At 43.4% G+C, this 17,674-nt stretch overlaps 1 protein-coding gene across 1 annotated transcript in view; it reads right to left on the reverse strand.

Moving 5' to 3' along the window:
* Positions 1 to 17,674, reverse strand: part of Prkca (protein kinase C alpha) — a 396,507-nt gene that overhangs the window by 229,036 nt on the left and 149,797 nt on the right. The window contains exon 3 of the mRNA XM_057773855.1: positions 8,890 to 8,972. Within this exon, the coding sequence (XP_057629838.1) occupies positions 8,890 to 8,972 (83 nt within the window). The remainder of the gene's footprint in view (positions 1 to 8,889; positions 8,973 to 17,674) is intronic.

Raw genomic sequence — 17,674 nt, forward strand, 5'->3', positions numbered from 1 at the left:
TAAGGACTTCATCACCCCTGAGCCTTGGTTTTCAGTGGGAAAACAACTGATAGAAGCCGCTCGCAGCTGTGTGCTCTTCACGGCGGGAACAGTAATACTGTGTGTTCATGCATATGCATGAACGCAGTAAGAATAAGCTGTTTGAAGACAAAGGCCATGTTTTTAAACATCTGCATCCTACAACACCTGCCACATTAACAATGCTCAAGAAACACGCGCTGATTATGTAACATGAGGGGGTAAAAAACCCAAAGGCATGAACTACTTGAGGTGTTCCATGTCAGGTGATACTAGGAACATGCCAGCATTCCTGCAGTGTACCATGCAGCCCTGGGTCTTCGGCAGCTGCCTCATCAGACACTGTCTCCAAACACATAGGTGGGGCCTGGGCAGTCTCGCTGCTTGTATATCATATACTCCTTGAAAGGAATCCATCATACCATAACTTCTGAATCAAACCAGTCCAAAGCTGCTGCTAAGGTCTACGTTCTTTCTTCTCTCTCTCTCTCTCCCTCTCTCTCTTTTAAACCCATAGCTTAACACTGTCACAAAACTCCCTGCACTGAGGTTCGGTATGAGTCTCACCTGCAGCTGAAAACACTCAGGTAATCCAAGGCCTGACAAGTAAATCGAGGGCAAATCAGGACATCAGAACCTCAACAATTGGTTCTCCTTGGCGTAGCAAACCCTCCCTGAGTACCCACTCTACTCAGTGCCAGGCCCTGGGCAGAACACTCAATTTTTGGAAAGAAAAGACACAGCCTTTCCCACAAATAATTTACGTGTAGACACAACCACTCACGAATTCCACTACTTTGCTTATTATTTATTTGGAAATGTCTCACTCTATTAGCTAGGATGGTACTTGCTATGAGGACCAGGGTGACCTTGAGCTTGGACAGTCCTCCTGCCTCTCTGTCCAAATTCCTATGATGACAGTGACCTAAAACCACTGGGTTAAGTGGGAAAGCCCCGGGATAGCTCCCAAGGAAACATGGCTTCAGGTAGCATGTTAAAAATTAAATGATATATTCGTAGTTACACCATACATTTCTAGTTAATCAACCATAGACCCAGCGACAGATACACCATTTGTTTCCTCTTCTCATTGGGTTAGCAAGGCAGATGTCTCCTGGAGCCTCAGCAGCTGCACCCTGTACTCATTAGGCCTAGAACAAGAACAGGCATCCTTGAGACCATTTTTAATTTGCAACTGAGTGAATGTGGTTCGGATACGAGAGGTCCCTCCCTCCCTGTGCAGGGCAGACCTTCTGTTACTGTGAATCTGGTCCATGAGAGAATCCACCCACGGAAGAGCAGAATTAGCACTGGGGTTCTGGAGTTGGGTTTGTTGCCCTGAAGGAACTTCCTTTTCAGCTTTCCCAGGGCATCCTGGTGAGTAGGGAAGAGCACCTGTGGGTGGGCATAGAGGCTCACTCGGAGACATTCCGCTGAGGTGTGCACAACATCACAGGTCTCTCTTCTTGTGCTTATCATAGATCCTCTTGTAACACATGTCACATGAATGCTGGTGCTGCAGCTCTTTTCCCATTGGGCAGTATGAGGAACATGAAAATATGGTCTACTTATTTTTAAAAGAAAAGAAAAAAAGACACATGTATGGTGTGGGAAGTCCTTCTGTATATATATATATATATATATACATACACATACATATGTGTATATATACATGTGTGTGTGTATATATATATATATATATATATTATTGCTTTTATTGGTTAATGACTAAAGAAGCTGCTTTTGGCCAATGGCTTATCAGAATATAGCCAGGCTGGAAGAGATAGAGAGAGAGAGAAAGTGGAGTCAGGGAGAAGCCATGTAGACAGATGCTAAACAGAACCTGGCCGGGAAGCCACAGCCCCGTGGCAATACACACGTGAATGGGTTAAATTAAGATGTAAGAGCTAGCCAATAAGAAGCTAAAGCTAATAGGCCAAGCATTGATTTAATTAATGCAGTTTCTGTGTGGTTATTTAAGGTTATTACTACTGAGTCAGCTGGGAACAAACAAGCGGCCTTCCCCCAACATGTGTATGTCTTCCCATGTCCCCATCTCCATGAATCCTTCCTATTGTCTCAATAATGCGCATTGCTCCCCACCCCTGACTCAGTAGAAACATTGCGTTTCTTCCCACCTGACTCAGTAGTAACATTGTGTTTCTTCTTTCCATGGGGCAGCTAGCCTGCAAAGTCTAATGACCCCCACCCTCACTGTTTGGTTTATCTCTAGAGTTAGAGGCTAACCCCACAGTTGTCTGTGTTATGCTACCACACCCCTCAGTAATAACAGAATGGCGCTCAGGAATAAAACCAATGCTAAAGATGACCAAGCCCCACCTCCATGTTTATAAATAAGAAAACCCAGGTCTAGGAAGGAGCCCTACAGCATGAGCAGCAGGACTGCAGCCTGGGGAACAGCAAGGCTGTTGCTTCTGGACCGTATACACAGCTCACTCTTCTTTGTCAGCCCACGAGTAATTTTTTTTTTAATGTGTTGGACTGAAATGGACTTTGCTCAACAAACCATCTCATTTACATCCACATTAAATGAAAAAAAAATACGGTCTGGAAGAAAATGATATGATCCACTAACTCAATTTGTTTCTAGGTTTATTTTTAATGCTTTTGTTTTGTCTTAGATGAATCTTTGAAATGTAAAATTTCAAACAATGCAGAGTCTTTTGTTCTCGGAATGGTTCCTAAGACACAGGTATGAACACACGGTCACAGTAAGGCAAAAACAACGCTGACTACTAGACGTGGCCATAGAGTCTAGCCGCCGTGGGTTCCCACCTCTGCCCTGCCACAGTTTGCACGCTGGCTTCCATCTAAGTGTTGACAATCATTGCTTCCAGCATCTTTGAATGGGACAAACCTCATAATTTCACAGACTTGGAGGTGTAGTCATTCCGGGCAAGTCATAGTGAAAACTCACAAGTTAATTAACTTCTTCCCTGGGTGCCCTTCCAGACACACTGGCAAGCATTAACAGGCTTCTGGGGCTGCCCACAAGCATGCTGGCTGACTCCCAGGTGAGATACAGCCACGACCCGGGGAATCATCTGGATCCTATTCAGTGGGGTTCAAATACAAAGAGCACAAGATAGAATGTGAACAGTCTTCCCAAACAGAATATGCCGCTGGCAGCAATACACAAGGCCCATCCAAACAGCACAGCTCATTAAAAATACCAGGCAAGAATATTCCCTCCGGGTACTGGGGGAGGCCTTTTAATAGACACCATCCACCACGATACGATCCAATACACCTACATCCAATGTACAGAATGAACAATTCAGAGTACAGATGCAGCAGATAGGGGTTCTTCTGGCATTTGGATTCTTTATAGATGGCACGTAAGACTGTGGTTTTTTTTCCAGCCAACTCCACAGACTTAAAGGCTTAATTGTGGAAGGCTGTACCTGACAGTGTTGAGAGCGATGCTGAGACCGTTAGGATTCTCTGAAAGACCTTCACAGCTTTGTTCACACTTAAGACACAGAGACAAAACAGAAAGCAGAAGAAATTGGAAGTGCTTACATTAATATATATATGCACACATATTAATATCTCTGTGCACATACGCACATATCATTAATATATACATATATATTAATATCTCTGTGCATATACGCACATATCATTAATATATACATATATATTAATATCTCTGTGCATATACACACATATATGCCATGTGTGTACATACATACATACTTTTCACACATATGTACATGTATACTGGCAGGCTGGAATGCACCACTTCCTCTCTGTCAGGGTGGGCTGTACAAACAGGCACAATTGAAGATTCATAGAGATATCCTAAGAACAGAAAGGTACTCCAGACAGAGGGACAGAGAGCTGGTGAGCTACGCTGGCAGATATAATCTTAAGCAGGTAGAGGAGGAAGTCTGGAGGTCAGACGGCACAGGACCCATCGTAACCTTTCCTACCCTCCTGACCTCCTCATGGCCAGAACAAGGGAAAGAATCCTGTCGGAGAATGGGCTTCATGGCACAGAAAACAGAACAGCTCTCCTGGCTCCTCCACAGAGCAAGTCACATTCACTGACCCTGACATTCAAAGCAAAATGAGGTCACATTCCCTCTTCTGCCAGTCTGTATCCCCAACCACCTCTGAAGTTAGTGGAGGAGAAAGAAGAAAAGCTATTTTTTTTTAAACAAAGGCTATTGTTTAAAAATCTGTAGTCCCATAAAACCTTGGGTTCAGGGCTGGTGGGCAGAACCCTAGCTGCATTCTGAGGTGGCATGTCTAGATCTCCAGTGGGCTTTCCACTGGGAACAGCATTGCCTGGTCTCTGGGCCGTGTACCCCAACATCAACACTTTCCAGATGGTGACTCCTTGCTCTGAAAAATCCACAGCCCCAGAGACTGGACAAGAGTTCTTTAGAAGTCTTCTATGCTTTTTTCTCCTTTAATTGGGGTGAGAGGTGGGTTGCTCTTAGATTCTAGGAAATGCTTGCCTCTTTTCTCCCTCTAGGCTTTGAATAAGTGCTGGGCAATGGGACACTCCTCCTTCAGAGCAGGTTGAGAGGTTGAGGAGAAATTGGCCTGACAATCTCCAAGAGCCCTTCCATTGAACCCTGAAGCCCTTTCTTCCTCTGAGATACCCAAAGCTAATGCAGACTTTCAACTATGGTGGACCCTGGAGCTCTGGGGAGTGCCTCTGTTCCAAAGAACTCAGAGCACTCTTCCACAGGCTGCTGTCTTGTGGGGATTGCTGGTTTATTCTCCAGTGCTTTTCTGTTCCTTCTTTCTTGAAGATGACCGAGCAGGTCCAATATTTGTGGATTTTACAAGTTTTACGACTTCTCTGGCTCCCTTGGCGTTGAGCTTATTGGAGGCATTAGCAAGAAGCACAGAAATAGCTTACCAGAACTCTTCCCTGTGCGGTGAACAAAGTCTCTGTTCAATAGTTTAAAATTTTCCAAGGGGAAAAATTCTTGGAGCAGCTTTTGCTCATAAATTCAACCTAAATTTCCCCCATCCTTCCATTCTTGCAACTGGCTTTTTCCTTTGGCACTATTATAAGTATTTGATCAGAAATGCCAATACATGCTAAAAAACCTACTCCAACGACATTATACCACCAATCCATTGGCTTCTCTACTCTTCCCTTCAAGATTTACTCTCTGAAGGAGTCAACCACAATCCCAGATGCTCAGAAAATAGCATACAATGGTATCCAGGTCATTTATGCCTTTTTCTAATATGCCTCGGTCTCCTAACTATAAAATGAAATTAACCTATATCAATCTTTAGTACCCTTTCAGCCCTGGAATTCTGTGAATTTGAAACTTATTCAGAAAAGCATATGGGCTGGGGATATGGCTCAGTGGGTAAGTGGGTAAAGTATTGGCTACACGAGCTCGTGGACCTGAGTTTGGATCCCTAGAACCTATGTAAATGCTGGGCACAGTGGCATGCATCTGTAACTCCAGTGTCTCCACAGGCCTACAAGACCTCAATTCATCCAAGCATTTTGGTCAAAAACATGAGACTCATTCTCAGTATCCCCACCTCCCCGACCTCATAAAGACCAAGGACTACTTATGTGGTTCCCAGACAATTCCTGAATGTGTTCCCTCTGCCTGTCTCTATTGCTCCTAACTCCAGCAAACTACTGCCCCAGTGCTCTGGAGAGCAAGTACTTGGCTAGCCTTTGAATCTCCTTCCCGTGCTCCAGCGGGACCCTGACCCACTTCTCACCTAACACCATCTCCTAAAAGGAGGCCAGAGTAACCTTCACCAGCTGCTCCATAGTGCTACGTCATTCACTTAAACCTTTCCCTGGGCTCTCACTGCGTTTGAGTTTGTACTCCAAATCCTTACGGAGACATCTGATGCTCGTCTTTCTCCAGCACTCACAGATTGCACTCCTTCCTACACCTCCCTACCTGCTTTTTCCCCTTATCTGAAACAACTCCTTCTACAGCCCCTTAGACCCCCAACACACACGCACACAGACACACACACACACACACACACACACACTTTTGCCTGTTTCCTGCCCACTGTTCCATTGTTGAAGCTCAGTTTAAATTCCATTTCATCCAGGAAGTCTCCCGTTACCACCTAGGTTATTTAAGGATACCTATTTAGTATGCAGGTGTCCCATTTTAATCTGTGACTTTTTAGTGTCCATTTTTGTGGGAAGTAGATTAAATCTTGTATGAACATGGGTATTGTTGACATGCGCACGGCCATGTCAAGGACCTTATTGCCTCAGTCCCATGGAAAGAGCAAAACTTTCTTTGGGTAAGGCCCAAAAGCATGGCAAAGCCTTTCTCTGGTCCAGGACAAGAATGTACAAAGGACTGAATGGTATATACAAAAGCTAGCGACCACAGCTTCCTCCTCCAGGGTGACTGCAACCTGAGATGGTTCCCTTACAGAGATCTCCCACGGTGACCAGCTTATACTTCTCCTCCTTGGAGTGTATATAATAAAGGTGCTGAGTTTTTAGGTTGCATAGTGGGTGTTCTCTTTCAGGAAGAGCACAGCCTACCCACCACCAGTTTTTCTGTTTGTGTATATATAGTTGCCCCAATCAGGTTTCCAGGACCAAACCTGAAGGATAAGGCACACGTTTCCCCAGAACAATGCCCACAAAGACCGGAGCAGACATCTACATGTTTACTGTAGTACCACGAGATTCAAGATACATTTTGGTTCATTATAGATTTTCAATAATTGATACTTAACTGAAAACGTAGGAAGAGGAAGAGATGCCAGGGAACCTGCCTGTACCTTCTCACTCTTGATGGGGCATGGAAGGGATGGTAAAGAAATGAGGAAGGACCACACAAGAGGAAGAACATGGAAGTATAAGCAAGGAAACAAAAGCATGGCCCGTGTTGCTTCAGGAAACTTCAAAACACAAACAACAGGATGTCAGCTTTTTAGGAAAGTTGGGAGAGAACCCAGACACAGGAAGACAAACACTACATGTCCTCTTCCATGTGTGGGTCTTAGCTTCTGATTTATATATGTGTGCTGATGTGGGAGCGAATGTGTATTGAGGCCAGGAAGCTGGAAAGAGGCCACGAGAGAAGGGGGGAAGAGGTCTGGGAGTTGGGGAGGACAGTTGAACACACGAGCTTAGAAACCAAGAGGTAAGCAGCAGGGGTGGAAAGGTTTCAGAGTGACGGGCAGAAGAGATGGAGTATGGGGGAGTGGGGTCACCCCAAACTGAAGATGTATAAAAAAAGCCATGAGGAAACCTGATAGTTTTGCAAATTAATTAAAAATAAAAGTTAAATATTAGTCTGTGAACAGAACTTCCCGTCATGGCTGGAGAAAACCACCCCCAGAAGATAACGTATTAAATGAAACTCCTAATGCCAGAGATGAGTTACCTTCCTATGAGGTTTTGTCAGGGAGGCCGCAGAAGCCTCCCCCCCACAAAACAATACAGGCCACTGCACTTGATTGCCCATCAGAACTAGATGGTAAGACCCATCACCAGAGACACCACGGCTTTGATTGGAACTGGGCTGGAAGCTTTCTTCCTGCTCACTACCCTTCATAATGCCGAAAGGTGCTGTACAGGATGCTGGGGGAGAAAAGCTATCAAAGCTCTTTCCCACCTGTGGGCTCATATGCTGCCACACTGACTGGCCGGGAAAGATGTGCCCACTGGTACAACAGAGGCACAGCTTTCACAGGGTAACCAAGCACTTTCTGATTTTTCTGTCTGAGTGTGAGTGCATTCCTTGCACCAGAGAGAACGGATGCCTGGTGCTATAAAACTGGTCAAAAGCCTGTGGCTGGGGAGGTCATAGACCCTGGTGAGGAAACTATCACCATTGCTCTGCTAAATGGACAAGTAGTATCCTTCAAGCTGAATTCAAAATATTTATGTCTATAGATTAGTGTTGCTCAAAGCTTCGGGCAGAAAAGTTTCAGAGAAGCAGTAGGCAGTGGTTACTGCAATGATGTTTCTACCAATAGAAATATCTTAATCACATCATGAAAATTAATTCCTCTGTTACATGGGTTACAGCAAGGCAAATTGGAATTCCTCAGAGCCCGATGTGAAAATGTCACCTTCCGAGAAACTTCTTGAGTCGCTGAGAAAGCCACTTTGAAATCAGTTTCCTGATGTGAGTAGGTGCCATAGGTGGGAACCATGTGAAGACCATAACTTAATGATAAATTATTAAACTGATCTAGCCCGAGTAATTTGGACTAGACATGCCCCCCCCCCCAATTTCACTTAAAACATTTTTCATGTGTCACCAAATTTCTTTCCACATAATGTATTTTAGACACTGGTACTTCATTTTCTCCTGGTTCTCAGTGTCCTCTGCTGGTTTTGCGTTTTGTTAAAGAAATGAAACTGACACGCTCAGTAGACACAGGGAGAAGCAGGACATAAAAAGTGAAATAAAAATACTGGACATCTCAGGGACTATGGTCAATGAAATGGCTGCCTACAGGATCCCTTCAATGGGGACATTTATGATACACGATACACATTGATCTCCCTGTGCAAATGAGGGGTCGTTTGTTAAAATGCTCAAGACAAATTGCCGACAAAGGTGGTCATGCCCATTACAAAATGCATCCATACAGTTGTTACTATAAATCTGGTGGATTAATCTGTGTGGTCACCCACAGTGGAAAAATACAAGCTAATGATTTTCCTCTGAGGATATCTCTGAGAAGTAGTGCAGACCTCAGAAGGATGATGGACGTGTTCATTACTGCAAGACAGAGTGAGAAAAATTGAGATGTCTTTTTAATAAAATAGCATGTTCCAGAACAACGCTCGGAGAGGCAACGCAAAATAAATAACTTCGGATGGCAACATTAACATCAAATGACAGCTTCCTGATTACTCACATCAGTGTCGGGCCCCTTGTCTGCACCCGGGCAAGAGAAAGTAACAAACTCATGGCACCTCTTGTGAACCACGAAACAGCAAACTGGGGAGAGAAAAGAAAAAGGAAATTAGAAGGGTCTAGATTTAATATACCAAACGGTGAGGAGTCATTTTAATTCTGGTAGAGACAGAATCTCACAGCAACACAAAGACATTTCATCTAAAAGTCAGCAACATTTTGTTTCAATTAAGCTTAGAGATAATACCACAAAATGCTAAGGAATTCTAATCCATGAACCCTCAACCCTAAAACTGAGGGATGGGATATCCTAAGTTTATGAAATATTTTCTCAAGGTAAAACCTAGGATTATAAGTTTAACGTATTTTGCACTGTCCTATACCTCCACACACATATACAGAGACACATGCACACAATGTATACATGTACTTATGAATGGAAACATTATACTCTATAGGTTAAGAAAATAACTATAAGAGGAATATTTGATGATAAATAACACAGAAGTATCCTAAGTATGAGTTAGAAGACCCAGGTTCGATTCTCATCACTCATGTGTTAGCTCACAAACCATTTGTGACTCCAGTTCTAAAGGATCTGACACTCTATTTTAGCCTCTGTGAGGACTACACGCATGCGGTGCACAGATGTATGTGTAGGCAAAACAGCAATATATATATAAAAATATTTTTAAAAAAAGATATGAACTCAATGTATAGAAAACACTCTTTAGAAAAACAGTTGGATACAATCTAACACTTTTTTTTGTAATTGTCTGTAATGGATGCTATTCCCGAGGTAGAAGAACTTTGGCAAATCTAGCAAAATCATTGAGAGACATTTCTAAGCCCAGTAATTTCATAATGACCCTTGAAGATGAATAAATAAAATAATTTAATTGTGAGAAATGAATAAATAATCCCCAAGAGGGCTATGTGGATGGTGTAATATGGAGGATACAGAAGCAATCTGTTTAGTCTTTTCTTCAGAGCTTGGAGTGGAGCTCACCAAGTCCCCTCTACTGTCGTACTGCATGGAACAACAAAATAAAGAAACAATACTACAAATGCTAAATAAATAATGTGCTGCCTAAAGCATTGGGGAAGTCACGAGGTTTTGCAACATTTCAGGTTGCATGCATGCTCCATCCAGAACACTGATACACTCTGGTTGCCGTTCTAGTGGTCCATGGAGAAGGGACCCCAGGAAAGTGACTGGGAAATGAAAACCTGTCCCTTGTAGGTAAGACACCTTTAGAAAAGGACAAGTTTGGGGCTAGATGAGAGGGCTCAGAAGGTAAAGGGGCTTGCCTCAAAGCCCGATAGGCTCAGTTAGATCTAGGAAGACCCATAAGGTGGAAGAAGGGAAATGACCGGAGCAGGTTGTCCTCTTACTTCCAGACGGTGTAAGCATGCATGCCTACACACATGCGCACATACACAACACAAAAGTAAACAGTCAGAAGGGCAAGGTCAGGCTCTTTTGTCTCTTGGACTTTTTACCCTCCCTCATGTAGATCATCATCTTCCTTCCTTCTAGAGGAAGTAGCCAAAAGGTGCTTGCTTGTCCAGCACCGTGACCTTGGGCTTTCTCTATCTAGAACTGCGAAAGAATAAAGTGTTGTTTGGAAACTATCATACGTGTGGTGTTTGTTACTGCAGAAGAAAGGAACTAGTATACGGTACAAGGAAGGTCTGAGCTTCCTGATTCTTGACTCATGCACCGTTTTCTTCTTGCACAATGATAACACAACCTCTTGCATTTGTGTTAGTAGTTGAAGGATAAAGCAGAGAGTGAGTCATTCCGATGGGTGAGAAAAGATGGTAGGCTTGCTAAGAGCTGAAATCCCACAAGAATGTGTTAGTGCACCAAGCCAAGTACTCAGAGTTCTTAGAGAGTTGGGAGTGGCCAGGAAGAAATTCAAAATCCTTTGGCTGGGCCTTGGAAACCATGGAGAGGTGTCAAATAAAGAGAAACATGCATGCAAGCAATGTTTCGGGGGAACAGGCCAGAAGTGATGGAGTGAGGGCCAAAGTCTAGTTAGGGGCCTCTCAGCCAGTGAGGTCTGGGAGCAACCGTGCATCAATAGTTAGACTGTTCAGATGAACAAGACATTGCAGCAGAGTGACTGGACCTTCTGATTGACCACACAATCCTATTGGCCGGGCGCCTTGCTGTGAGTCGACATCTTGTTCCATTCCTTCAGGTGGATTCTCACAGTGAAGCTTCAACACTATGTAATATCTATGTAATACTATCAACACTATGTAATATGCTTCAATATCCACAGTTTTAGATGGAAAACAGTGTTTGGGTATCTGGTCTACTTTAAGTACATGATGAGTATTTACAAATGAGAAAGAAATGGAAACAGGGAAAACCCTCAAGGGGCTGGATTGAAAGACCGGCAGACAAGGAAAGCCTTGCCTGGAGTAGAGCCAGGACTCATGCTAAGGTGGCTTGGTGCCACAGCCTGGTCACTTTCATAGTGTCCCACCCACTGCTGGCATCAAGGGCAGTGGGACAAGACAACAGGCACAGTCCTGGCTGCCGCCTGCAGCAGCCTGGAGGGTTGTCTCAGAAGACTCAACTCAGGTGACATCAGGATTCTTAGGCACAGAAAGGCATTTAGGATGAATCTGTGTGAAACCAAGCTGGTGGCTGTTGAGAATTTCACCTGGATTTAGCCTCAGAGGTTGATAAAGAGGCATTCATGCGAGGGATGAGACATTCGTGCGTGGTGCGCGCTTCTCCAGAGAAAGCATGTACATGTCTGTATAACAGCCTTATATATGAATGACTTTGGTGGCTTCTGAGGTCACCTCTCAGAAGGTTGCTAAGGAACATGTTCTTTTTGGTAGGAAGGTGATGACTGCACACTAGATAAGATTACAGTGGAAACAGCAAAATCCAAGGTCACAAGGTTGAAGAGGGCACAGGGGTTGCAGAATTTTTTTTTTTTAATTCTAAAGAAAAGTGTCTAGTCTTGTTTGTGAGATTGTCCAAAATTTTCAGGTTTACATCTGGGAAAAGAGTAAGGTCATATACGCTTAGGCCTTAAGTAACCTTCATTGCTGCTTTAAAGTTCTTATTTAAAATATCTTAACATAAAAGGAATATTGTCTCTATGAGAGCAAGATGCACAGCAGATTTTACAAATTGTCCAGAGTTTCTTGACTCTTGGCTGGCAGGAGACTTCAACAAGACTCAAACATGAAAGCCTTTTCTATTTCCCCTTCATTTTCTCTGCCTTTCTATTTACCTCAATGATGTGGGAGGTCCTTCCGTATATGTGTTGTTTTTATTGGTTAATGAATAAAGTTGTTTCAGCCAATGGTTTAGTAGAGTAAACCCAGGTGGGAAATCTGAATAGAGATACAGAAAGAGAGTAGGCAGATTCAAGGAGATGCCATGTAGCTGTTGAAGGAGAAAGATGCTCAGAACCTTTACCAGTAAGCTACATACAGCCCATGGCAATACACAGATTAATAGAAATGGGTTAATTCAATATGTAAGAGCTAGCTAGAAATATGCCTAAGTCATTGGCAAGCAATGTTTTAATTAATATAGTTTCTATGTAATTATTCACATCTGGGTGGCCAGGAACTAAAGAGCAGTCTCCACTTACAAAGTGGTGCCATCGTGGGCCAACTACATCCACATAAAACCTGAGAGACCGTGGGAAGGAATTCTAGACACAAAAACAGAGTTAAGCATGGCTTCTTAGTAGCCATATTTTTTTCAGATTTTCTCTGTTTGATGGTGGTAAGAAGAGGCGTGGTTTCTTTAAGAGAGGGCTTCCTGGTTTGTGCTGGTACCACAAACTCTGGCTCTTTTGGGAGGTCCTGCACATAAATGGGGTTTGTGAACACCATGCTATTAGTTGCTTAATGGCGACACAGACCCGCTGCATCCCTGGAGCTGGGGCAGTGAGCATGGCTCACAGGGGCAGTGAGAATGCCTCTGCCATGTTGGCCTGGGGTGGAGCAAATACCGTGGAGTTGGTACCATCTATGTCCACTTAGCATTTGTTTTAAAAGGCGCTCCTGATTAGAAAATGATTATAGATATGCAATAAAGAGAGATTCAAATGAAAAAGACATTTAAATAGATCACAGAGTATTTAAAAAATGTACACAGGCTTAGAAGGGAGAGAAGAAAGTACAGAAAGTCACAGATTAAAGAAGATAATTAAGTATTAAAAAATAGAATAAAAAAACCACACATAAAGATGGAATATACACAAAGAATCTGGATTATGCATACTATTGTATTTTCTTTGAATTTTTTGACTATGAATGCGCCAAGTATAGAGGGACATTTGATTCTAGGGGCTGCTAGGTTAAACCAACATAAAGGTATCTTAACTTCAAAATTAGGGTTAAGAATATGTTGCTTTGGAAAAGAGGTTCTGCTTTTGTTTTCACAGAGAATGAGAAACTGTAGATTCCTTCCAGGGTAATATGGCTTGATAGAACAAGACCCCCTTGAAGGTTTCCAAGAACCCTAAAAATAGTTCGCCAAAAAAACAGCAGAAAGTAGTTTGGCAAAAACAATGTCCAAATTACAAAAATGATTGTTTATAAATGTTTGTTTTCATTTAAAAGAGGATATAGTATATAGAAATGAATACTTTACATGGGTATGGACTTTGGTTTATTGGTGCAAATTTGAGGTCAATTTTGTCATATTTCTACTTTTGTTTAGGGTATTATGCTTATATAGATCACTTAAAAATGTAACATATAATTAAAAATTATAGATTAATAGTCATTTATAATAGTCAAACTTGTAGTCATGTTAGTTAGGTTTTCTAAATTACAGAGATATATTTCAAATAGATTGGCATTCTTATGGCATTTAAAATGTTATAAGAACTTAGATTTCTCAACAGTGAGACATGTCTGCTTCTGGCAGCACTAATTACTTCAGAGAGCTTGATGACCATTGAGGAAACTTGTTAAGGAATTTGCCTTCAGTGTGACAAGGCTAGCCATTTGGGCAAGAAACTGCCCTTGCCTGGACTGCTGGATGGTATGCTGTATATACTGGACATGCAGGACCCACAGAAAAGTGACTACTGAACTTTCCAAAAGATGAGATGGTCCTTCAGCGTTCCTGATCCACAGAAGAAACTACCAGACATTCTTCAGGACACAGAAGAAAGCAATTAACGCTTCAAATTTCCAGCTTCCTGGAAAAGTCTGTCGGATACTATGGGCCTGTAGACTGAAGATGGATGCCCCAATATTACAGAAGAACTTTGGGTTTCTGTCCAGGAAGCAAGATGTCTCTGTCAATTCTAGAGTTTTGGAAGTTGCTTACAATGCACTTCCTGTTTACTTCGGTAATATTATATCCTTCTGGGGTCTTTGAAGAGTTGAAGAATTTATAATTATAATTATAGTTTTCCTTAATCATGATGAAAGATAAATTAGATATAAATATTGTAACTGCAATTCTTGCTTGATATCTGCTTTGTTATATGTAATTTTATTATGTTAAAGTTAAAACCTTCCTTTTTAATTAGACAGAAAAGGGGAAATGATGTTGGAAGTCCTTGTGTATGTGTTGCTTTTATTGGTTACTGAATAAAGCTGTTTCAGCCAATGGTTTAGCAGAGTAAAGCCAGGCAGGTAATCTGAACAGAGCTATAGAAAGAGAGTAGGCAGAGTCAAGGAGATGCTATGTAACTGCCCCTTTGGAAGAACACTGTGTCTCTTTCTGTCATATTTATCTTCACACGCATAGCAAAGCATTGCTGCTAGCTGAAATATTTCTATAATACACTTCAAGAAATCTTTACTTCAAATAGGTTCCTAAGCATCAAGCCCTCATTGCCCTCTAAAATTTGCAGGGACAGCAAAATCTTTACTTCCTGCCAAATTACTTCCTCCTCCTACCCTGTCTTAGCTGCCCTTGTCCCAAGCTGCTTCAGTGTAAAGGTCTCATTTCAGTGAATGCCTCCAACAGGAGGCAGATAGAAGGTCCCATGTGTCCAGGGTTATCATGGATTATGAATTATCTGGGGTATGGAGACCCTTAAGCTTGCTTGCACTTTTAACATTCAATCGGTAACATGCTTATCTGTAGGGGAAGCCCAGCCAATCACCTTGCTTGAAGGGCGGGATCCCCTTAGGCTAATATTTACTTATAAATTTTGCAGGTGTGCTCCCCGCCTTCCCTTCTGTTTTCCTGCTCTCCGCTGGAACCTTGGTTTTGTAAGTCCTCCCCTTATTAAAGCTGAATATTTTATAATAAATTCTATCTGCCATTCTTTTATGCCGTAACACTTATCTAGCGTGCACAAGCCCTAGCTTCAGCCCCCATCACCATACATGCTGGCTACAGTGGTATACACTTACGATCCCAGAATATGGGGAGAGGTGTAGAGACAGGCAGACCAGAGGTTCAGTATCGTCCTTGACTATATAGTGAGTTTGAAGCCAACAGGAAGCTAGAGGAGACTGTCTCAAAAAAACAACAAGCAATGCCTATTCTCCCAATGCACAGCAAACGGCATGCCCATGCCTTAGTAAGGAGGAAGCTCTGTACTTTCACCATTACCTCTAAGGAGAAGCCAAGGAGAACCGAGGGATTTGGCTGACTGGCTGAACACAGCACTTGTCTGGGGAAAGCTGCCCTAGAAAACGTTCATAATGGCCAGACATTCTGAAACTCACAGATGGCTGCCCAGGACCTTTGCTTCCAAGCTGCAAACTAAACTAGTAATGCATGTTTTGTAGGACAACATAGTCTAAGCATGAGATGAAACGGGGCTGTTGCAGAGGGAAGAACAGACAGAGAGGGCCCAATGAGTGCACCGGGCTTATCTGGAGATCTTCCCAGGGTTAAAACTGAGCACTCCCATTTTATTTAAAAATCTAAAGGAATTCATCTGGCCATGCACTGTGGGGTAAGGAGGTGGGGAAAGGAGAGCTGGGAAGAAAGTGAAATCTGGGGTACCTGTGACGTGGCACCACTCCAGCAGTTTCCTGACTTTAGGAGGCAAGTAACCTCAAGATCAGCTCCTCCTGAAGGACAGGAAGATGCAACCAAGGCCAGGGCCAGTCTTTTGCTCCACAAGCCTGCTTTTACAAAGCACTAAGCATCCAGCAAGACTGAGCGGAAGCATCTTTTCCCTTGCTGTGGGTTATGTGCATCTGTGTAACCAAAGGAGAGGTGGTGTGTGTGTGTGTGTGTGTGTGTGTGTGTGTCTGTGTAGGGTGGTAGGCATGTGTTGGGGGGGTTGCACATGTGTGTGTATGTGGAGGTCAGAGGTCAATGTCTTCCTCTCTGCCTCTCTATCTTATTTATCTTATTTATTCTTCGGAAACGGTTTTTTTGCTTTTCCCAGAGCACACCTATTTGGCAAGACTAGCTATTCTGCAAGTTCCAAGGATCCTGCCGCCTCCACCTCCCCAGCACTGGGACTGCAGGAGTGTCTGCAGTCCACCACGCCTGGCTTTTTAAGGATGCGCTTGGGACCCAAACTCAGAGCCTAACGCTTGTCAGGCAAGCTCTTTCCCTGCCGAGCCATTTTCCTAGTCTCCAGGGGCCAGCCTGTGGCTTAGATGCAAAGTCTAACTTCATTCTATCATTTCCTCGGCCCAGGATGACTTTCCTGTAATCCTCTCTGTGGATACGGTGCCTCCCGATGGAGATCGATAGCTCCTGAGGTGGACCCACCACATAGTGCAAATGAGGCATCACCCACAGGCCTGCCGGCGGGAGGCACCCAAGCATGACCTGACTTCGTGATGGAGAATGCTCAATCTGGAGATCCCTGCCAATGACTAACACGATAGAATGTAAATAAACGGAAATTAAGGAGTATATCCCTCACCTGGCAAAAGTACATTACAGAAACAGAACAAATAACAGTGACCTAATTTTCAGTCAGACACTCATTTTAAATATTCAAATCAAAGATTGAAGTGTGTTGCAAGAGTGTCGTGTTGACATTAACAGTGGTTTTCAGTCATGTGTGTTTAGTTTAAGGATTTCGAGAACCAACAAAAAAGGTGTATGGAAAGCCAAACAGAGTGAGAGCAACTTCCCTTTCAGACACCGCTGTTCCTAGGAATCTGGTAAAAATTAACTTGACGACAGGAGTTTCGGTCCATTAGAGACACACACCACGACATGTGAGCTCTTTCTGTGTCAACATCATCTTCATGCAGACTGATGTCTTGGGCCTCCTGAGTGGGGATGTGTTTCCCAGAGTGACTCTGAACAAGCAGCGAGTCCAAAGGCTTTCCCCACATTCCACTTACGTGGAGAAATTTACCTCAGAAACAATATGATAAACTGATGCTATTGATACAGGAACTGATGCTATTGATACAGGAATGGGATACAGCAGACACTTGCCTCATCAACCCCTATACCCTTCTTAGGAGCCTCACAAACATGGCCCCACACAGCCCACTGTCTGCAGCAATGCTTCTGCCACCTCATATTCTTCAGGGAGGGTACTGGAGCAAGGCGGGAGAGGAGGAGCAAGAGGGATGCAGGTTGGAAATGGAACAGGAAGGAGCAAGGGGAAGAAGAAGTGTTAGTTTGAATGGAATTGGCCCCCATAAGCTCACAGGGAGTGGTACTGTCAGGAGATGTGGCCTTGCTGGAGTAGATGTGTCCTTGTTGGAGGAAGTGTGTCACTGCGGGGGTGGGCTTTGAGGTCTCTTCTGCTTAAGCTACATTCAGTGTTACAGACCATTTCCTGTTGCCTGCAAGATGTAGGACTCCCAGTTCCAGCTCCAGCACTGTGTCTGCCTGCACACTG

This window comes from Chionomys nivalis, chromosome 7, assembly GCF_950005125.1.
Source record: "Chionomys nivalis chromosome 7, mChiNiv1.1, whole genome shotgun sequence".
Taxonomy (NCBI): domain Eukaryota; kingdom Metazoa; phylum Chordata; class Mammalia; order Rodentia; family Cricetidae; genus Chionomys; species Chionomys nivalis.